General features: G+C 49.1%; 2 protein-coding genes across 3 annotated transcripts in view; one reads left to right on the plus strand and one right to left on the minus strand.

Annotated features, from left to right (window-relative positions):
* RBM5 (RNA binding motif protein 5) overlaps positions 1-13,110 on the minus strand; it is a 14,344-nt gene extending 1,234 nt beyond the window's left edge. Inside the window, exons 1-22 of one of the 2 annotated variants that reach the window (XM_035894682.1) lie at positions 12,950-13,110; positions 12,519-12,804; positions 12,030-12,185; positions 10,028-10,097; positions 9,471-9,544; positions 7,051-7,134; positions 6,553-6,613; positions 6,347-6,412; positions 6,036-6,196; positions 5,323-5,420; positions 4,772-4,859; positions 4,495-4,572; positions 4,334-4,406; positions 3,722-3,807; positions 3,300-3,378; positions 2,942-3,033; positions 2,236-2,400; positions 1,600-1,746; positions 1,450-1,521; positions 821-1,000; positions 539-613; positions 28-63 (exon numbers count right to left, since the gene is read on the minus strand). In XM_035894682.1, the coding sequence (XP_035750575.1) occupies positions 28-63; positions 539-613; positions 821-1,000; positions 1,450-1,521; positions 1,600-1,746; positions 2,236-2,400; positions 2,942-3,033; positions 3,300-3,378; positions 3,722-3,807; positions 4,334-4,406; positions 4,495-4,572; positions 4,772-4,859; positions 5,323-5,420; positions 6,036-6,196; positions 6,347-6,412; positions 6,553-6,613; positions 7,051-7,134; positions 9,471-9,544; positions 10,028-10,097; positions 12,030-12,185; positions 12,519-12,804; positions 12,950-12,966 (2,244 nt within the window). In that variant the 5' untranslated portion in view covers positions 12,967-13,110. The remainder of the gene's footprint in view (positions 1-27; positions 64-538; positions 614-820; positions 1,001-1,449; positions 1,522-1,599; positions 1,747-2,235; positions 2,401-2,941; positions 3,034-3,299; positions 3,379-3,721; positions 3,808-4,333; positions 4,407-4,494; positions 4,573-4,771; positions 4,860-5,322; positions 5,421-6,035; positions 6,197-6,346; positions 6,413-6,552; positions 6,614-7,050; positions 7,135-9,470; positions 9,545-10,027; positions 10,098-12,029; positions 12,186-12,518; positions 12,805-12,949) is intronic. The other variant, XM_035894681.1, reaches the window with a different exon arrangement.
* Positions 13,111-15,486: 2,376 nt separating this feature from the next.
* The window catches only part of PARP3 (poly(ADP-ribose) polymerase family member 3), an 8,592-nt gene continuing 7,577 nt past the window's right edge, over positions 15,487-16,501 (plus strand). The window contains exons 1-2 of the mRNA XM_009639255.1: positions 15,487-15,669; positions 15,881-16,006. Coding sequence (XP_009637550.1) covers positions 15,487-15,669; positions 15,881-16,006 — 309 coding nt within the window. The remainder of the gene's footprint in view (positions 15,670-15,880; positions 16,007-16,501) is intronic.

Below are 16,501 nucleotides of genomic sequence, written 5' to 3' on the forward strand. Positions count from 1 at the left end.
CCCGGGGGTTCGGGGGGTGCCCTTCTCCCCCCGCCTCTCGGCTGCTCTGTCTCTGTATTTCATCTGCGTGAGGTAACCAGAGTTAGTACTGATTTAAACACTTTTGTTCATCTTTGAGCTATGGAAGTAAGCGAAACGCCTGCTGTGATAGAATACTGTCTGCTGCAGCCTGCTAAAACACAGTGTGACTAACACCACAGAAAGGAGAGCCTCAGACCAAGTCCCTGGAGTACACTGGCACCAGCACTGGAGTAGAAGAGCCCAGCACCTGCTGGATTAGCCACTGATTGCCCCTCAAAGGTTTCTGGTCCCGGTCTGGCAGCCCTGAGCTGGAGGCAGAAGGACCCTTTCCTGCCACGCAGTGGCTGTGGGACATGGGACACCTCTCCAAGTCACAGGGCAGCGCTGAACCCTGGCCCAAGAAGGGGCTGGCTTATGAGGATTATCTCGAGTGACGTGTGTCAGGATAAGGAGAGCTCAACATTATCATCTGTGTAGGTTTTCCATTAGCGACCCATCTGCTCATCTCAACACTGACCTCTCTCTCACGCAGCTCCAAGGCTTCAAGCTCCTGCTCTGAAAGCTTTGATCTCCTATAGATATCCATGTTTTGCTGAAACAAAGAGAGATTTGCATTAACATCATAAATGCACAACAGCTTTTTTATGTAAGCGGCTGACTTCTGGGAGAGCGACAATCCACCTGCAGCTGTTTTTGCTTTAAGAGGAACACTCTTCCTAACAGCAACATGCATCACGGCTTTGCTTTGCACCCTGAATTATGGCAACCAAGTATGCTCCTGACAGCACAGCGCATCTACCTTGTGCAAGTCGGACAGCTGCTGGTGCCGAATCAGAGCATCTTTGTTTGGGAACTGCCTTCGACACAGCAGACAAGCCATCTTCTTCCAGTCAGTCAGCTTCTCCTCCTCATTCTCCATTCTTTCCAGCAAGTCCTCGTCGTTATCGCTATCACCACTGTAGGCAGCCACGAGGCCACGCTGGAAAGGAAGGACAGCGTTATGGGGAGCACAACGACATCACCATGGTCCAGAGGAGAGCCCAGAAAGAGAACACAGAGGCCGTAGACGTGGTTGTTGCACAGGAGAGGCATCACTCTCTCATTACCAAGGATGAAATGCAACTCTCAAGAACCACTACAGTGGCTGCAAGACTTCGTTCCCACGAGCCAAACAATAATTCAAGTACAGAGTTTTTAGAAACATCAAAACCTCAACTGAGCTCTTGGGGCTAGAAGAAATCACAACTTTTCTCAGCGTATCTGTCACCCAAGCCCTACTGCACTTGCACTGGACCACTGTAACCGCCACAGCCTTCTACAAATGACACCATGGAAATCCAGGCTGGAAAGCAAGTATCTGCTAGATCTCCTCTAAAGTGCTTTATCAGTAACCTCTGGGAATACCTCTGTCACGTATCCCATACTCACCTTCAGCGGATTTTCATCGTCCCCGTTTTTCATCACCTCTGGCAAGATCTGCTGTCTCTCAGACAGAGCTCCCTGGACGAGACAAGAATGCCATGAGCACCAAGCCCTGCCATACCACACCCCACTGCACGCTACCGCCAGCACCTTCACCTTTTTCTCAAAGAGAGCAAAGCCTGCATCTGCTGCCGCTGACTCTTTCCGCTCCTCCTCCCTGGTGCTCAGTGGCTGGAAGCTGTTCTTGAAGTTCTCTTTCTGCTTGTTTAAACTCTTTGCCCAGCGCTCCATGTCTTTAGCAATCTGAAATGCAGAGTGGTTTGCTCAGACAGCTCCCCTCACAGCTATCCATCTCCTAGGACACAGGTTCAATCTTGCATATAGTTTCCAGAACAACCTTTTATTTTTACATCACAGGACACTGGATGTAGTGCAGCTGTTTCCCTGTATACAGTGTTCAAAGACACCGCAGCTCCCTTGCTTGTTTTACTGTACAAACCCTTCTTACCAAGCTAATCCTCTAAGTGACGGCTCAGTTATACTCCCACTGGTCCTGGCATGATTCCATATGCGTTCCTCCTATGCAGAGCTTATTTCTGCTCTGAAGCCTTGCCAACTCCACCTCTCCTCAGCCCTCTACAATGCCTGCAAATTGCAGGCATGCACCCCACCAAATAACCTAGTATTTCCTTTGTCATGAAGAAAGAGAACTATTATCCTGTTCCACAGAAGACTTTAGCCCAGTTATGAACCAAGAATTTAGCCCAGTTATGAACCCAGTGTATCTTTTACCTGTTGAGCTGTTTTACTCTTAGGCTTCTCCTTCTTCTCCTTCACTTCTTTGGTGGTGGTTGTGGTAGCTGTTTGTTGGTATGTGATACCTTCTGCAGCAGGCATGTAGGTCTCCTTTTCGCCATCCCAGTAAAGGTACTGCTGGGTTAAGGCATTGTAGTAATACTGCGGAGAGAGGGAGAGCGAGTCAGACAGCTGATCTCCCCCTACAAGCCTAGAGTCCAAGGCAGAATCCAAGCAAGCCGCCTGATTCAGACTACCGCATCAAACAGGAAGGCACTTTGCAGAGTCCGAATGAGTTCTGAAGACTCCACAAAGGAGTCAAAAGGTACGAAGTGGCTGAAGCCTCTGTCCCCAAACACAGGTGTTCTGCCCAACAGCACTGTGGAGAACCATTTGCCTCTCCAGAGAGACAACCCACCAGAGCCGGGTGCATTTCCCTGGGCACTCAGCAATGAAAAAGCTTGATTACAGTGTCTGTGACAACTGCTAATCCTGTATGGGCCAAACTGGGAGGAATATTAAGGAGAGAAAAACAAAGGGCTACACCAGAGGGAAGTCAAGTCCCAGCCCCAGGCACAATGCTGAGAGTTATACACTACATTCGGCATTTTGCACACCTCAAAGCTAATTTCACTCATATGATGAGAAACAGGGAACTAATGGACCTTAACAGTTAAGACAAGTGGGAAGAACTTGTGTTTACCTGGGAATTAGGATCATAGTAGAGCCCTGTTATAGGATCATAATAATATCCTGAAGATTCATCGTATTGGTAGGTGGAAGTGTCAGGGACAGCTGTAAAAAAATTGAAGTGTGGGACACGGTCGTTCCAGTCGAATTCAGACAGGTATCTTTCTACATTTCAGGTAAAACTCTTGAGATTTTTAGCAGCCACAACAGCAGACATGCCTGTAAAGGGCTCTTAATCACCCATGCAGGATACTCTCCAGGGACAGCTTCACCACTGACATACGGTGATAGAGCATTCGGCCAAAGCCAAGTCTCTCCCTTGCTATACAGTGACAGGTATCTGTCCCCAAGAGCAACTCCCAAGTGCTTACCGTACTTGGTTCCAGGGACTACGCCAGTCGGGGGAGCCGTCTGTGCCTGAGTGCTAGTGGTAGGTGGTGCTGATTGTGTCTGAAAAAAAAAAAAAACCCAAACCAGGAACCTCAATTAAAAAATCTGTCACTGATGTGCAAAATAACAAGGACAGTGAGCCAAGGCACGAGCAGCCCACACCACGCATGTAACAGCTAGCTCCTCTTCACCAGCACGCTTAGCATTCACCTTTAACAAAGCACAAAACTATATCACAGAAAAAGAAATGGCAGATGACTTATGACCACAAGCACTGTGAATAACCCATGGACACTCAGCAGCTTTGCTGTACACCCACTTCAAAGAGCAAAGGCCACAGGTAAGCCAGATATCCCATATAACTCTGGTATTGAAAGCAAGGAGTAATTAGTGCAGTAATTACCGGAGAGTCAGGTGAGTTTGTCTGTTGATTATATAACTGAGGACTCTGGGACACAACTGCAGCTGTGGTGGTAGTGACCGGAGCTCCTGCCAACACAGAGCAGCAATGGGTAAGCCAACTAACTTATAAAACAAACTTCATCCTAGGGCTAAAATTACTTTGTTTACAGATTCGGCTCCTAATTCCAGCTCTAGCAGCCAAACAAGGCAATAAACATTCAAAAGGAGACAGATACACAGTGGGTATTTTCTACCCAGACACGGAATAGTTTCCTTTTCAGGAGGAAATATTTTGCTCCCAAAGTCAGTGAATCCTGGCCTCTGACAGCTGCTAGTGTTGAAGATTTGTCTAAAGCTGCTTACAGTTCTCATGAGTTCAAGGCTTTTGTCAATAGTCTGAAACAGAGGCTGCTCTCTCATCTTGCAGACTAGAGGTCCCACTTGAACAAATTTGTTATGGTTCTCCAGTAACATGTACCCATTCAGACATCCCAAGAGCAAAATGAGCCAAGCCTCCCTTTACCCAGCAAACTAACTAAGGCTAAGGTACAATACCGCTATTGCAAAATTATCATTACAAACAGTAGCACCTCCCACGTGTCAGAAGTACTACCTGATATGGTAGCTGTGTCTGTGTCCAACACTCCTCCTTGGTTTTGGTAGTACTGCTGATAATCCTGGGAGTACTGCGAAGGGAAATGAATGACAACACAAGATAAGCAGACACCCAAACTACAACCACCTACCAGTTAGAACACAACCGCCAGGACTAACCTGAGCATACTGTGTGTAGCCCTCCTGTCCTGACTGGAGGTAGCTGTAGTCAAGGGTGCTGCCTTCTCCAGTCTGTGGCTGAAATTCGAGCAGGTAATTTTTGTCAGGGAGAGGTAAGTTACTGCATTTAAGCATTTCAACACTGCTTAGGCTCCAGCCTAACTGTCAGAGCAGCTTTGGTCTGTTCACCCAAGCAAGTGGCTGGCAGTGAAGTCACACGCTCTACATTTTCATGTTCAGGGAAGCAGGACTATGAGCAACAGCCTCCAAATCATACCTGAGTGGACGACCACTGAGCTGCAGCAATGGCTGTGCTTGCCACAGAGAAGGCGCTGACTCTGTTACCGTCCGGGAGAAGCAAGTCTCTGTAACCACAAAAATCACACATCTGAGTACCTGCTGCTTTTTTCTGACATGTCTTCCTATGTAAGGAGGTAGAGCATGCCCTTACACGTGGATTTCTTAGCAGTTACAAACATTCTGATTGTAATGAACGAGCCAAAGCACTGCTTGGCAAGTAAAGGGGCTTTAGGCTCACTGCTGTACAATCAAGAACAAGTCACTAGGTCTCCAAGGAAACAAGCACGCTGCGTACACAAGCAGTTATGATGTTATCTTCAGAGGACTGGCAATAGGGGGTAGGAAACACTGCTTTCACTCTCCTCACACACAATGAAGAGCAGGACGCATGCAACACAAGACACTTAAGGGAAGCAAAACAGTGGAGTGCCAGTAATCTTAATAAAAGCCCAGGTGACAACTACAAATCTTTAATATAAAGCAGGGGGGTGGGGGTGGGTGGCAATAATCAACTTTATCAGAACTTACTTTCTGGCACTCTTTGCAAAGTCAACACCAATTGTTTTGCCATCAATTTTTAATGGTGGCTGAAGACTTTGTAAAATCTGCAGCAGTTGAGAAGCATCCTACAATGACAAATATTCATTATTATGAAAGGTAGCTTATTGAGGAGGATTCACAAGTTTCCAAAGCTCCATCTTTTCACATACATGCCACTGAGAGCAGCTAAAGCTGCAAGAACACCAACACCTCCACTGCAATTTCCCACGTTTCAATTTATGGTTGTTGCCTACGTTCCTAACCCCGTGTATCCTCAAGAAGAATGTGTCTCTGCTGTCCCTACACCCTCCCACTGGATGCCGCAGAGAGCGGCAATATCCCCCTCCTCCTCCTTCTCAAGGTGAAAGCAGCCCAATTCTGAGCACCTTCTCCCACATTCTGTGCCCCAGCCCTTAATTTTTGTGATCAAAACAGGATCCCAGACCAATTTTTGTGATCCAAGTGTGAAGCTAGCCTTCAATCCAGAACAGCACTCTGCTACGGAAATAGCTTTTCAATGTGCTCACAAAACCCTACCCCCTTCTCTCCAAACTGGAGCTAATGGTGAAAGGCTTTGACATGCTGAGTGTCAATTAACCCTTGGTGAACTGGGGCGGTCCTTCAGCCACCTCAAAGGCTCAAAAAGCTTCAGCAGCTCATTAACAAGCCATTTCTCTCCAAAACACCAGGAAGGCCCTCACCATGGCAGAAGACAGCTGCACAAACGCAAAGCCTCTGTTTTGCTGAGTCTGCTTGTCTTTGATAAGACGAATATTATTGACTGCCAGAGATGCGTATGGAGACAAGGCAGTCATGATGGATTCCACTACTGTGTGAGGAGCAATGTTTCGGAGAATGATGGCTGACAAGAAAAGAAAAGTACATTAGCTGTGCACATAACAGCTTGCCAGAGTACTTCAAGTTCTTCGGTGGGCAGTCCGAGGTACAGGAAGGATTTTAGTACCCATTTAGTACCATTTCATATCAAACACTTAAGTCAAAGGTAACTTACTATCACAGTAATAATCCACAGACTGAACGGCTTCTGCTGCTCCAGGTGGCACCTCCTGTTCCGAATCTTCGTAGGAAGAGGAAAATACTTTAGTCACAATACAGCTCACTCACTCAAACCCCATTTCAGAAGCCAGCCTAGGACCCACATGGACCTACACAGTCCCCCAAAAATCAAACACAGCCAAAGAGATCAGTGTAACATACCGAATTTGTCCGCTCCACAGCGGAAGCATTTTAGCCTCCTTCTGAAGTTGTAAAGGCAGCACTATGAGGAACAAGAGAGGCCTAATTAAGAACTCAGGTAATTTGTAACCATTCTAGCATTTGCTGTACAACAGTGAAAACAAGACATTCATGCGAAGTACCTCAACGAAGCTAAACGCGCCAGAGTAATCAAGAACAGCAAAAGCCACCCTTGTCCACATCACAGCTGCTGTTCAGAACATCCCAGCTACATTTTTCCTAGTCCTCCTGAATTACTCTGTTATTTTAACTGTGAGGCCTTCAATTTACAGGCATAGGAACTACTTTGCCACCAGAGCTACAAACCCTTTTTGTTCCTATGCCTTAGTATTCCTAAGATGTCATACGGACCGGCAGTACAAGTGCGCCTGAATGGTGTATTGCTTTGTTCAAACCACTGAGCTGGGGAGAAGCACCGAAACCAAGTCAAACTCCCTCAAATAAAAACATGCACTGTACCTTGTTGCAAAGCCAGTCCTCAAATTTAGGCCTGGGGTTGCTGTAGTGCATCGCAATCTGCTTCCCTTGAATCACCAGCTTTTTCTGCAAAAAAAGTGGTTTCAATTATTCCTGTATCGAGGTACACATGTCCATTTTCCCATGGCAGAGCACCCTTCGGAGGAATCAGTGCTCCTGAATTAAATGGACAACATATGGGGAGGATGTGGAGGACAACCACCGCCACCTACACCCTGCCCATCCAATCCTGCAGAGAGGAGGACGAGGGCAGTAAGAGAATGGGATGTGGAGCAAAGATAAACGGAATCAGGGAGTGTTGAAAAAGCTGCCAAACACTAAACGCTGACATGGAACCAGGAACTGTCTCGAAGGAGACAAAGTCCTAACTTGCTGCGTTCAGGATTAACACATTTTTAGGAGTCTCTTTGCCCCCACATTTCTATTCACTTCTGGTATAGCACTGAGCGACTTTTTAAACGTGTCCTTAGGTGACTGCTTCACTTCTTCCCCTACTCCAAACACCCCAGACCTTTTAACAACCACATTTGCATTACTTTTCCAAGCACTTTCTTCAGAAGTGTCCCTTTGAAAAATACAGTAATTTCCTCCCAAAGGGACCCTGCTTAGACTCCTTGGAGGCTGGATTACAAGTGCCATCAACTGAAACGTAACTCAGAGTGGTTTCCTTTGACTAATGCATCAGTTCAATTGGAAGCCTGCACGAGAGGTTTGTGTTCTTCATTCAGGCAGGAGCTCTCTAAAACGAGTAACTAGACTGCAAATGAAGCTTCTCCAGGGGCAGGAAAAGTTCATAATGCTTTCAGCATGTCCTCTCACTCCGACTTTAGAGGAGTTAGGAATTTACATTTAAGAAGCCTCGATTCTCAGCCTCACACTGTGCCAAGCGTGGGTATGCAGAATGCCCTTTCAAAATATGGCCATCAACGTATTTTAGTCAAACAGGTGGAAGTACGTCTGAGGAAGCACAGATTAGCGGTCGAACCCCAGACATTTTAAAAGAACTATTTTTATAGCAGGTTGGCTTACTGCAGAGGTACCACAGAAGTGCCAGGACTGGTGGCTTTTCTGATAACAGGGTCTGACAGATGTAGCACGTAGCATGAATAAGGCTCTCACATTCTGCACAACTAAATAGGGCAAAGCCATTTCTCCTACCGGCAGGAGGGAGGGTTGGAGGGCCCAGCACTCACTGGATATGCACACATAGAAACAAAGCTGCTGGCATAGTTGCAATGCATCATTCTTTCATCTAACAGTCAGCAACCGGGCTGCTGGGGAGATTCTACATTTTCCCTACTACTAGGGTGGCTGGTTACTGGAGTGAATTTGAATACGTTTCAATAAATTATGCATCAGTACAGCTTTGTATATATTAAAATTATCTCATTTCTGAAAATATGCTCAGCATTAATTTCTTGATGCAAATCTTTCCACTGCATCCACCAACCCTACCGAGCAGCATGTCAGGGAAACAGAATTTGAATGCTGCTCTCTGGCTGGAGAAATCACCCATGGTACAGGACATGTGCAACTCTATTCCAGTGTAAGGCACATGACACCTTCCATCCACTGCAGGTGACTGCCCATGAATCCCATTACGGTGCCATTTCTTTACGCCTAACACCAACAGAGCGGAACACCGTTCCTCATGCTGCCCAGGGACCTTCGCAATACTCAGTTGTTTAAAAAAAGAGACTTAATACACTTTGCTCACTTTGAGAGTATTTTGAAGTTCTGTTGTTAAAACAGATTATGAATATTCAAAAAGGAGCAAAAGCCACTGAAACTGCAGTGCAATGGGAAAATTTCACTGGAAAAGAAACTAGAGGACTCATCACCTTTTTGCTCCTTATCAAGTCATGCTCCAAAAAAGCCAGCATAATGTATGCAAGGACTCACTCTGTATCAAATTTAGTTGGAATAAACATGCTTGTTCTCTAGAAGAGCCAGTTCTCCCCCTTTACCTAGGGGAAACACACTACAGCCATGAACTGCTACTTCTCTTTCAGGGTTAATACCAATGTAATGCAGAAATCTGGTGCTTTCTCTGGCAATAGAGAAAGAAACATCAGGTGGAAATAAATTAGGATTTTTTTTAAGGACTACTTGGTAAACCTTCATGAGCCAATTAAATTGAAACCAAGTAATTTAAAACAATGGCACATCTTACCAGGGAGTGCTCCAAATAGCTAATTTTCTCTCCTGATGTTAACAGGTATTTTGTCCTACTGTTACAGATTTTAATATATACAAAGCTTTTATTCTTTTAAATCACTGTTATGGAACAAACCACTCCTTCCACCTTTTTTTTCTTTTTTCCTTTTTTTTTTTTTTTTTTTTTTAAACTGTACAGACTTGTTCCATTTTCAGGAATAACTAGACTTGGTGAGTGAAGCAACCTGATTGGCTTCCATCCAGCTGGTAGCATCTTGAAAGTGATAAAACTCCACGAAGGCGAAACCACGGCTTACACCTAGAGACAGCATTCAGATATAGACGGGATACTTGTGTTAGTCAGTTCCTTTAAAACAGGTGAATCTCTCTCCAACTGCTTCATTACTTCATGACAAAGCAGCTTTACAAATGCGACGTCAACTGCTGGGATCTGCTCGTTATTTTTGCCATGGCAAGGAACCAAGCTCCCTTAACTGGCTACATTTCACTTGATTTGAATCCATGTTTAAAGGTAACCATGCAACAGACTACATACTATTAAATGGGTTTATACTAGTATTACTTACCAATACCTGTTAACAAAACCCCCTGCAGACTTCTTTTAACATGTCGACCAGCTATCTAAAAGTCTTCCAAAAAGCCACATTCCTTAGCCATGGCAAACCTTTTTATTTTTTTTTTTTTTTTATTGCATGTGCTTGCAGTTTGGGGACAATTCTGGATACTCTTTTGGGCTGGGGAAGAGGAAGGTGATGTCAAAAACTGGATTAAGAGCTCTCACCTGTCTTTCTTTTCATCAGCCTCACGTCTGCAGGCTGAGGACCTTCAAAGGACTCAATAAGCTCCCGAATCTGCATGAGATTTTAATCAGACAGTTAAATTTTCACATCTTGGCAGACAACTATGACAGCCACAGAAACAGCCTACCTTACAGCACATTCAAGAGGTAAACAGAAGCATAAAACTCAACATTAGAGCAAAAGAAAACGTTTAACTGTCATCTTCGCTGAGACAACCGAATCCTCCAGAATCTGATTCACTATGATCTTGTATTCCAAATTTATTTGTGCAAGATTTGGCAAATACTGTGAAGTTTTTATAACGAACACTGCTGGCATCCCTCTCCCTGCATATCTAAATGCCCCGACTCCTAGAAAAGGAAAACAAGAACACTATACTGCGAGGCTCCATGACGTACATATTCTTAAGCTTCATCCTGCAGTTCTCATCCTCTAACAGTTCCCCTTCTGTTTTTCAGGGGACAGAGTAGATTTGTGAAAAATGTGTCATCACAGAACAAGCTAAAGAGACATCAGTTCTTTGGCCATAACAAAGCTGCTTAAGTTGTGGCACAGGCTATATAAATTCCTGTGGAGAGGCATACAGGAAAAAAACATGTTAATTTTTTAATGTCAGAGCAGAAGACAAAAGGAGGTTTTTCAGCAGCTCTTGCAGAACTCCAACTACACTATGTACAAAAGAGCTGCTCAGCAGACTCAAAACTGATTTGAAGCTGCCCATTGACATGCTGACTGGAACAGACCTCCTGAATTGAAGTAGTTTTTCATGAAAAAAGTGGAAAAAGCCAGAAAATACGTACACAATCTGAAGCGCCTAAGTGATGTTAACTTAAGCAAAACTAGCAGTTCCAAGACGTATCATCTACACTCTAAAGGTGAGTCCAGAATCAAAACTTTCCCATAAATTATGCTATAGTTATTTGCAGAACTGTAGGGCTACAACATTAATACCTCAGAAACAAAAAAAATCTGAAATGTTCTGTGTAGCATCTGACGGGGTTGTCTCATTTGGATGCAGGAGCCAACAATTTATCAAGCACTTCCAAAAATATTAGACCAGCACACGATGATTAAAAAGAACACTCAATATTAGGAGGGTAGTCAAGAAAAAAAAAAGCAAAAAAAAAAAATTCCATCGCATTAATGGTGTAAGAGGATTCTCCTATTAGCAATCGGTGCACAAAGATCTCGGAGGCAGAGGTGGAGTCTGCCTGAAAACAAGCTGAAATAACTCAGCTTTCACAAGGTTTCCCCCGCCCCTCATTTGTTATAGGCTTGTATCTTGGTAATCAAAATAATCCTGCAAAGAAAAAAATCTAAAATAATAATAAAAAAGAAAGCTCAAAGCTGATCACCTTCAATATCTTTCTATCAAAAAAAGTTAAGACAACCATCTACCAAGCTGATTTGTACTTGCTCCGTCAGCTCCTCAGCAGCCATTTTGTGACTTCCACAGCTGTACCCACACAAAGCAGCTTTGTGCAACACCTTACTTCACCGAGGAGCTCAGCGTGTGTGTGTAACCCCACCAGTCAGGGCTTCTGGCTTCAACATAAACCCAAAAAAATTCAAGTACCTCCTGTCATCCTCTCTCCCCCTCCCCTCAACCTCGGTGGGACAGGGAGGGGGGAGAAGAGAGAAATCTGCCTCTACCCTTCTATGCGGAAGAGCAAAAAACAGCAGGTAGTTTATAAATCCACACTTAGGGAAAGCATCCAAACATACATGAAAAAAAAAGACCATTCAGAGATTGTGCCGTTTGAAAGAAACTGCTTAACATTCAACTGACCTCTGTCACTTAACAGTGACAGTTTAAATCCTTTTAGGATTCAAAATGGCAGCGCGACCAACACATTGGAGAGGGGGCCACCATGATGCAGCTTTCTACAAAATGGCAGCAGCGACTACCACACAGACCTGCCAACACAAAGCCGCAGATTTCCCAGGATGCAAGAAAAGCAAAGCCCCTTCCTGGCTACTTACATCGTTCTCTGTAACTGTGATGGGAAGGCCACGTAACATGATGGTTTTGCTTTCTTTCTCATCATTAATGTCGTTCCTGTAGTCGTGCTCTCCATAGTCGCCATCAGAATGGTAACCATCTTCTGATTTGTCACTGTTCCTGCGCTCCCGCTCCCTCTGAGAAGGCAGCGTCCAGAATTAACCACCGCCAATTTCTAGCAGCATGCCCCCGCAATGCCATAAAAACAAAGCAAAACAAAACCAAACCACCAACTCCCCATACCAGCATCTTTCTCGGGCTTAGTCCTGACGGCCTCGGGCAGAACGCCGAGCTCAAACACACACACCCCCCTTCACCCTAGCAAACCTCCGGGATGCCAACACGGCCACCGGGCTCCCCTGGCCCCAGGAAGGCTCGTCCCCGGACCCCGGGGCGAGGCCACCAGCGCCCCCTCCCCGGCCCCTCCCTGCTCTCCCCCCGCTCCAGCCCGGGTCGCCCGCCCCACTCACCTCAGGGCTATCGTAGTCGCGACTATCGTAGTCTCTGTCATAGTCTCGGCTATCGTAGTCTCGGCTGTCGCGACTGTCGTAGTCTCGGCAATCCCGGCTGGCGTAGTCCCGGCAATCGTAGTCCCGGCTGTCGTAGTCGCGGTAGTCATCGTAGCGGTCACCGCGGCGCTCCTCACTGGACCTCTTATAGTCGGAGTCCCTGCGCCGGCTGCGCGACTCCCGCTCATCACGGTCCTCCCTCTCTACAATGGAGCCGTAGCGGCCGCTCCGCTCTGTCCTGCTCACGCTGCAGGGCACACCGGGCCGAGCTCAGACCGCGAAGAGGCCGCAGCGACCCCCACCATCGCCCACCCCGCGGGGCCGCCCGCCCGCCCCCTCCCCTCTCTCCCTCCATTCCGCCCTCCTTCCTCTCTCCCCTCGCCCACACTCACCGCTTATCCGAGCCCATGACGCCGTCCACAATCCGCAAGCACGCAGCGCAGCGCTAACCGCCACCACAGGGCGCCGAGCACACGCGCGCAACCCCTCACTCCCTCGCCACAAAATGGCGCCGAGGTGACTGGCCGTCTTCTACCCAGAAGGCCCCGCGCCCGCCGCCTGGAAGTTTCCAAGCGGTGCGCAGGCGGAGGGCGGGAGCCCGCCGCGGGGCACGCCGGGAGCTGTAGGGCGCGCGGGGGGGGGGGAGTCTCCCGGCTGGGTTTCTGCCCCCTTCCCCGTGCCTTCCTGTGGATCATGGGATCACGGGATGGTTTGGGTTGAAGGGACCTTCAAAGATCATCCAGTCCAACCCCCCTGCCGTGGGCAGGGGCGTCTTCCACTAGAGGAAGCTGCTCGAAGCCCCATCCAACCTGACCTTGAGCACCTCCAAGGATGGGGAATGCACAGCTTCCCTGGACAACCTGGTCTCACCACCACCACCGCAAAACTTTTCTACCTTATGGCAAATCTAAACCCGCCCTCTTTCTGTTTCAAGCCATTGCCCCTTGTCCTGTCACTACAAGCCCCAGTAAAGAGTCTCCCTCTTTACACATTGAAAGGCCACAGTAAGATCTCCCTGGAGCCTTCTCTTCTCCAGGATGAACAACCCCAACTCCTCCAGGTTGTCCAGGTCCCTCTGGATGGCATCCTTTCCCTCAAGCAAATCGACTGCACCACTCAGCTTGGTGTCACCCTCAGACTTGCTGAGGGGGTGCTCAGTCCCACTGTCTGTGTTGTTGAAGATGTTGAATAGGTCCCAGCATGAATCCTTGCAGGACACCACTCCTTATGGGTTTCCACTTGGGCATTGAGCTATTGACTATAGAAGTGGGAAGCGGGGAAACTCTGAAGAGGGTGGTGGGCCCACTGAAGGGGCCTTTTAGCTATGGACGCAGGAATGGAGAAACAAAGAAGACATAAAGCAAAAGGAGTGCTCAGGAGAGCACCTTTCCTTCCCCAGACTCGACGCCACCCACCGCCTCCCCCTCCCGCTTGCGGTCTCCACTCCCTGTGTTCTCGCCACGGTGCATTCACTCCTTCCCCTTTCCTTGTGTGAGTCAGTGGGTGGCATGCAGGATGGGAGCCTCTGGTCTCCTCCTGCCGCTCCTTCCTTCTCACTCATCTCGCCTGCCCTGGCACAGGCCCCTCCATGGGCTGCAGTCCTTTTGGGGGAGCACCTGCCTTGGGAAAACTAAATCACTTTTTCTGCCCCAAAGGCACAGGGCTGTCCCCTTGCCTGCGCTGCCTCTGGCTGATGTGGCTGAGCCTGGGATCTGCCACAGCATAGGGACATGTCAGCAGCATTGTCCCCTCTGTGACCCCAGCAGGAAGGGCAGCTCTGCCTCTGCCCGGGGACGGGCGCCTCTTACAGCAAGGCAGTCTGCAGGCAGGAGAAGGCAGTGATTGCTGTGAACCCTCCATGTTCAGATGCCAGTCTCTGGTCCTCCTCCCTGCCTCATCCTCAGCACTGCCTGTTTGGCAGGCACCCAAGAAAAGAGATTTAACATGCAAAATGATGCAGGCTTTAACTCTTTCAAGACCGTTTTCTCTGTCCCAGAGCATGGCAGAGGGGGGCTGGCTGGAGGGGCGGCCGGCAGCAGGGTTGCCCCTTGGCCGGGGACAGCCTGGCAGGCAGGCAGGCAGGCGCTGCCGCAGGGGGCGTGGCCTGCCCAGGGGCGTGACAGCAGCTCCTGCTGTCACCCCTGCCTGCTGCCTGCTTTCGCTTGGGGCTGCCTGCCCTGCCCGAAGGCTCTTTGGCAGGGGCCGGCTGTGCCTGGCGCTGGGCTTGCTGGCCTTGGGCAGCGGGAGCAGGTAGGACACGGCTGCTCCCTGCTCAGCTGCCCCTTTGCACCCCCTGCTCAGCTGGGACCGGGGGGGGGGGAGGGGACAGCAGATGAGGGGCTGCCCAAGCCCCACCCCCCCTCCCCAAATCAAAGCACTGTGCCCTCGCCCTGGAGGGTGCTGCACCCCTTCACTGGGCTTGAGGGGAACTTGGTGGGCATTGCTTGTTTGGGAGGGGCATTGCATGCTTTGCTCTCCTGCACACCCCTGGGGGCACAGGGCTTGCGGAGCCTTGGGGACACACTCTTGCAGGTTGGGAGTCCCTGGTGAGGGGGGGGGGGCCAGGCAAGGCTCTCCAAGCACCCCCTCCCCTTCCGGCAGACCCTCGTCCTCTCCCAACTCTTTTGAGTTTGCTGTGCAGGCAGCTGTGCTCCCACCCCGTGCTCCCCCCAGCTGCACGTCATTGGGCTGTGTCTCCCCTTTGGGCTCCCTCGGGGGCTGGAGGGTGCCAAGGGGCTCTGCCTCCCACCCTGAGCAGAGGGGCAAGGCTGAGACATTTTGGAGAGAGAGGTCCTATCCCCTCCTCCAGCACAGCCCAGCCAGGCTTTCCCGGAAAGACAGCTTGGAATCTCTCGCCTCTCACTCTGCTCTCCCTGAGGATTTTTCCGGGAGATTACAGCTTCGCTGGCCCCACGCGTGTGGCTCAGCCATGGCATCCAAGCGCCAGGCATCCCACCCAAAGCAGCCGGATGGAAAGGGCAAGAAAGCAAAGGGGGGAGAGGAGGATGATGCCTGGACCTCCACCTTGGCAGTCCTGAAAACTGCGCCCAAGGAGAAGCTCCCCGCCACCATCGATGGGCTGTGCCCCCTGAGCACAGCACCAGGTGCCCGGGTGAGAGCAGGGCTGGGGTACCCAGAGGGGCTGGGATGGTGGGCAGGAGGGATGGGGGGAGTCCCAAGGCTGCTCCCACCCTGCTGACATGGGGGCAGCCCCAATTTTCCTTGTGACCCCCCTGCGTCCCTGCTGGGACAGCTCTGCTCTCCCCATCCCCAATCCCCAAACGCTGCCCAGGTGCCAGCCCGGGCAATGCTGCTCGCTGTAGGTCTACGAGGACTACGACTGCACCCTGAACCAGACCAACATCAGCGCCAACAACAACAAGTTCTACATCATCCAGCTTCTTGAGCATGATGGTGCCTACAGTATCTGGAACCGCTGGGGCCGTGTGGTGAGTCATAGAGTTGCTTAGATTGGAAAAGGCCTTTAAGATCATCAAGTCCAACCATTAACCCAGTATTGCCAAGCCCACTGCTAAATGAGGTCCCTCAGCACCACAGTTATACGTCTGTTAAATACCTCCAGGGTTAGGGTCTCCTCCACTTCCCTGGGCAGCCTCTTCCAGTGCTTGACAACCCTTTCAGTGAAGAAATTTTTCCTAATATCCAATCTAAACCTCCCCTGATGCAAATTGAGGCCATTTTCTCTTGTCTTATCTCTTGTTACTTGGCAGAAGAGACTGACCCCTACCTCACTACTCCCTCCTGTCAGGCAGTTGTAGGGAGCGATAAGGTCTCCCCTCAGCCTCCTATTCTCCAGGCTGAGCACCCCCAGGTCCCCCAGCTGCTCCCCATCAGCCTTGGGCTCCAGACCCTTCATCAGCTTCATTGCCCTTCTCTGGACATGCCCCAGCCCCTCCCTGTCCTTCTGGGAGTGAGGGGCCCAA

Source organism: Egretta garzetta, unplaced genomic scaffold (assembly GCF_000687185.1).
Source record: "Egretta garzetta isolate BGI_Z169 unplaced genomic scaffold, ASM68718v1 scaffold215, whole genome shotgun sequence".
NCBI classification, from domain to species: Eukaryota; Metazoa; Chordata; class Aves; order Pelecaniformes; family Ardeidae; genus Egretta; species Egretta garzetta.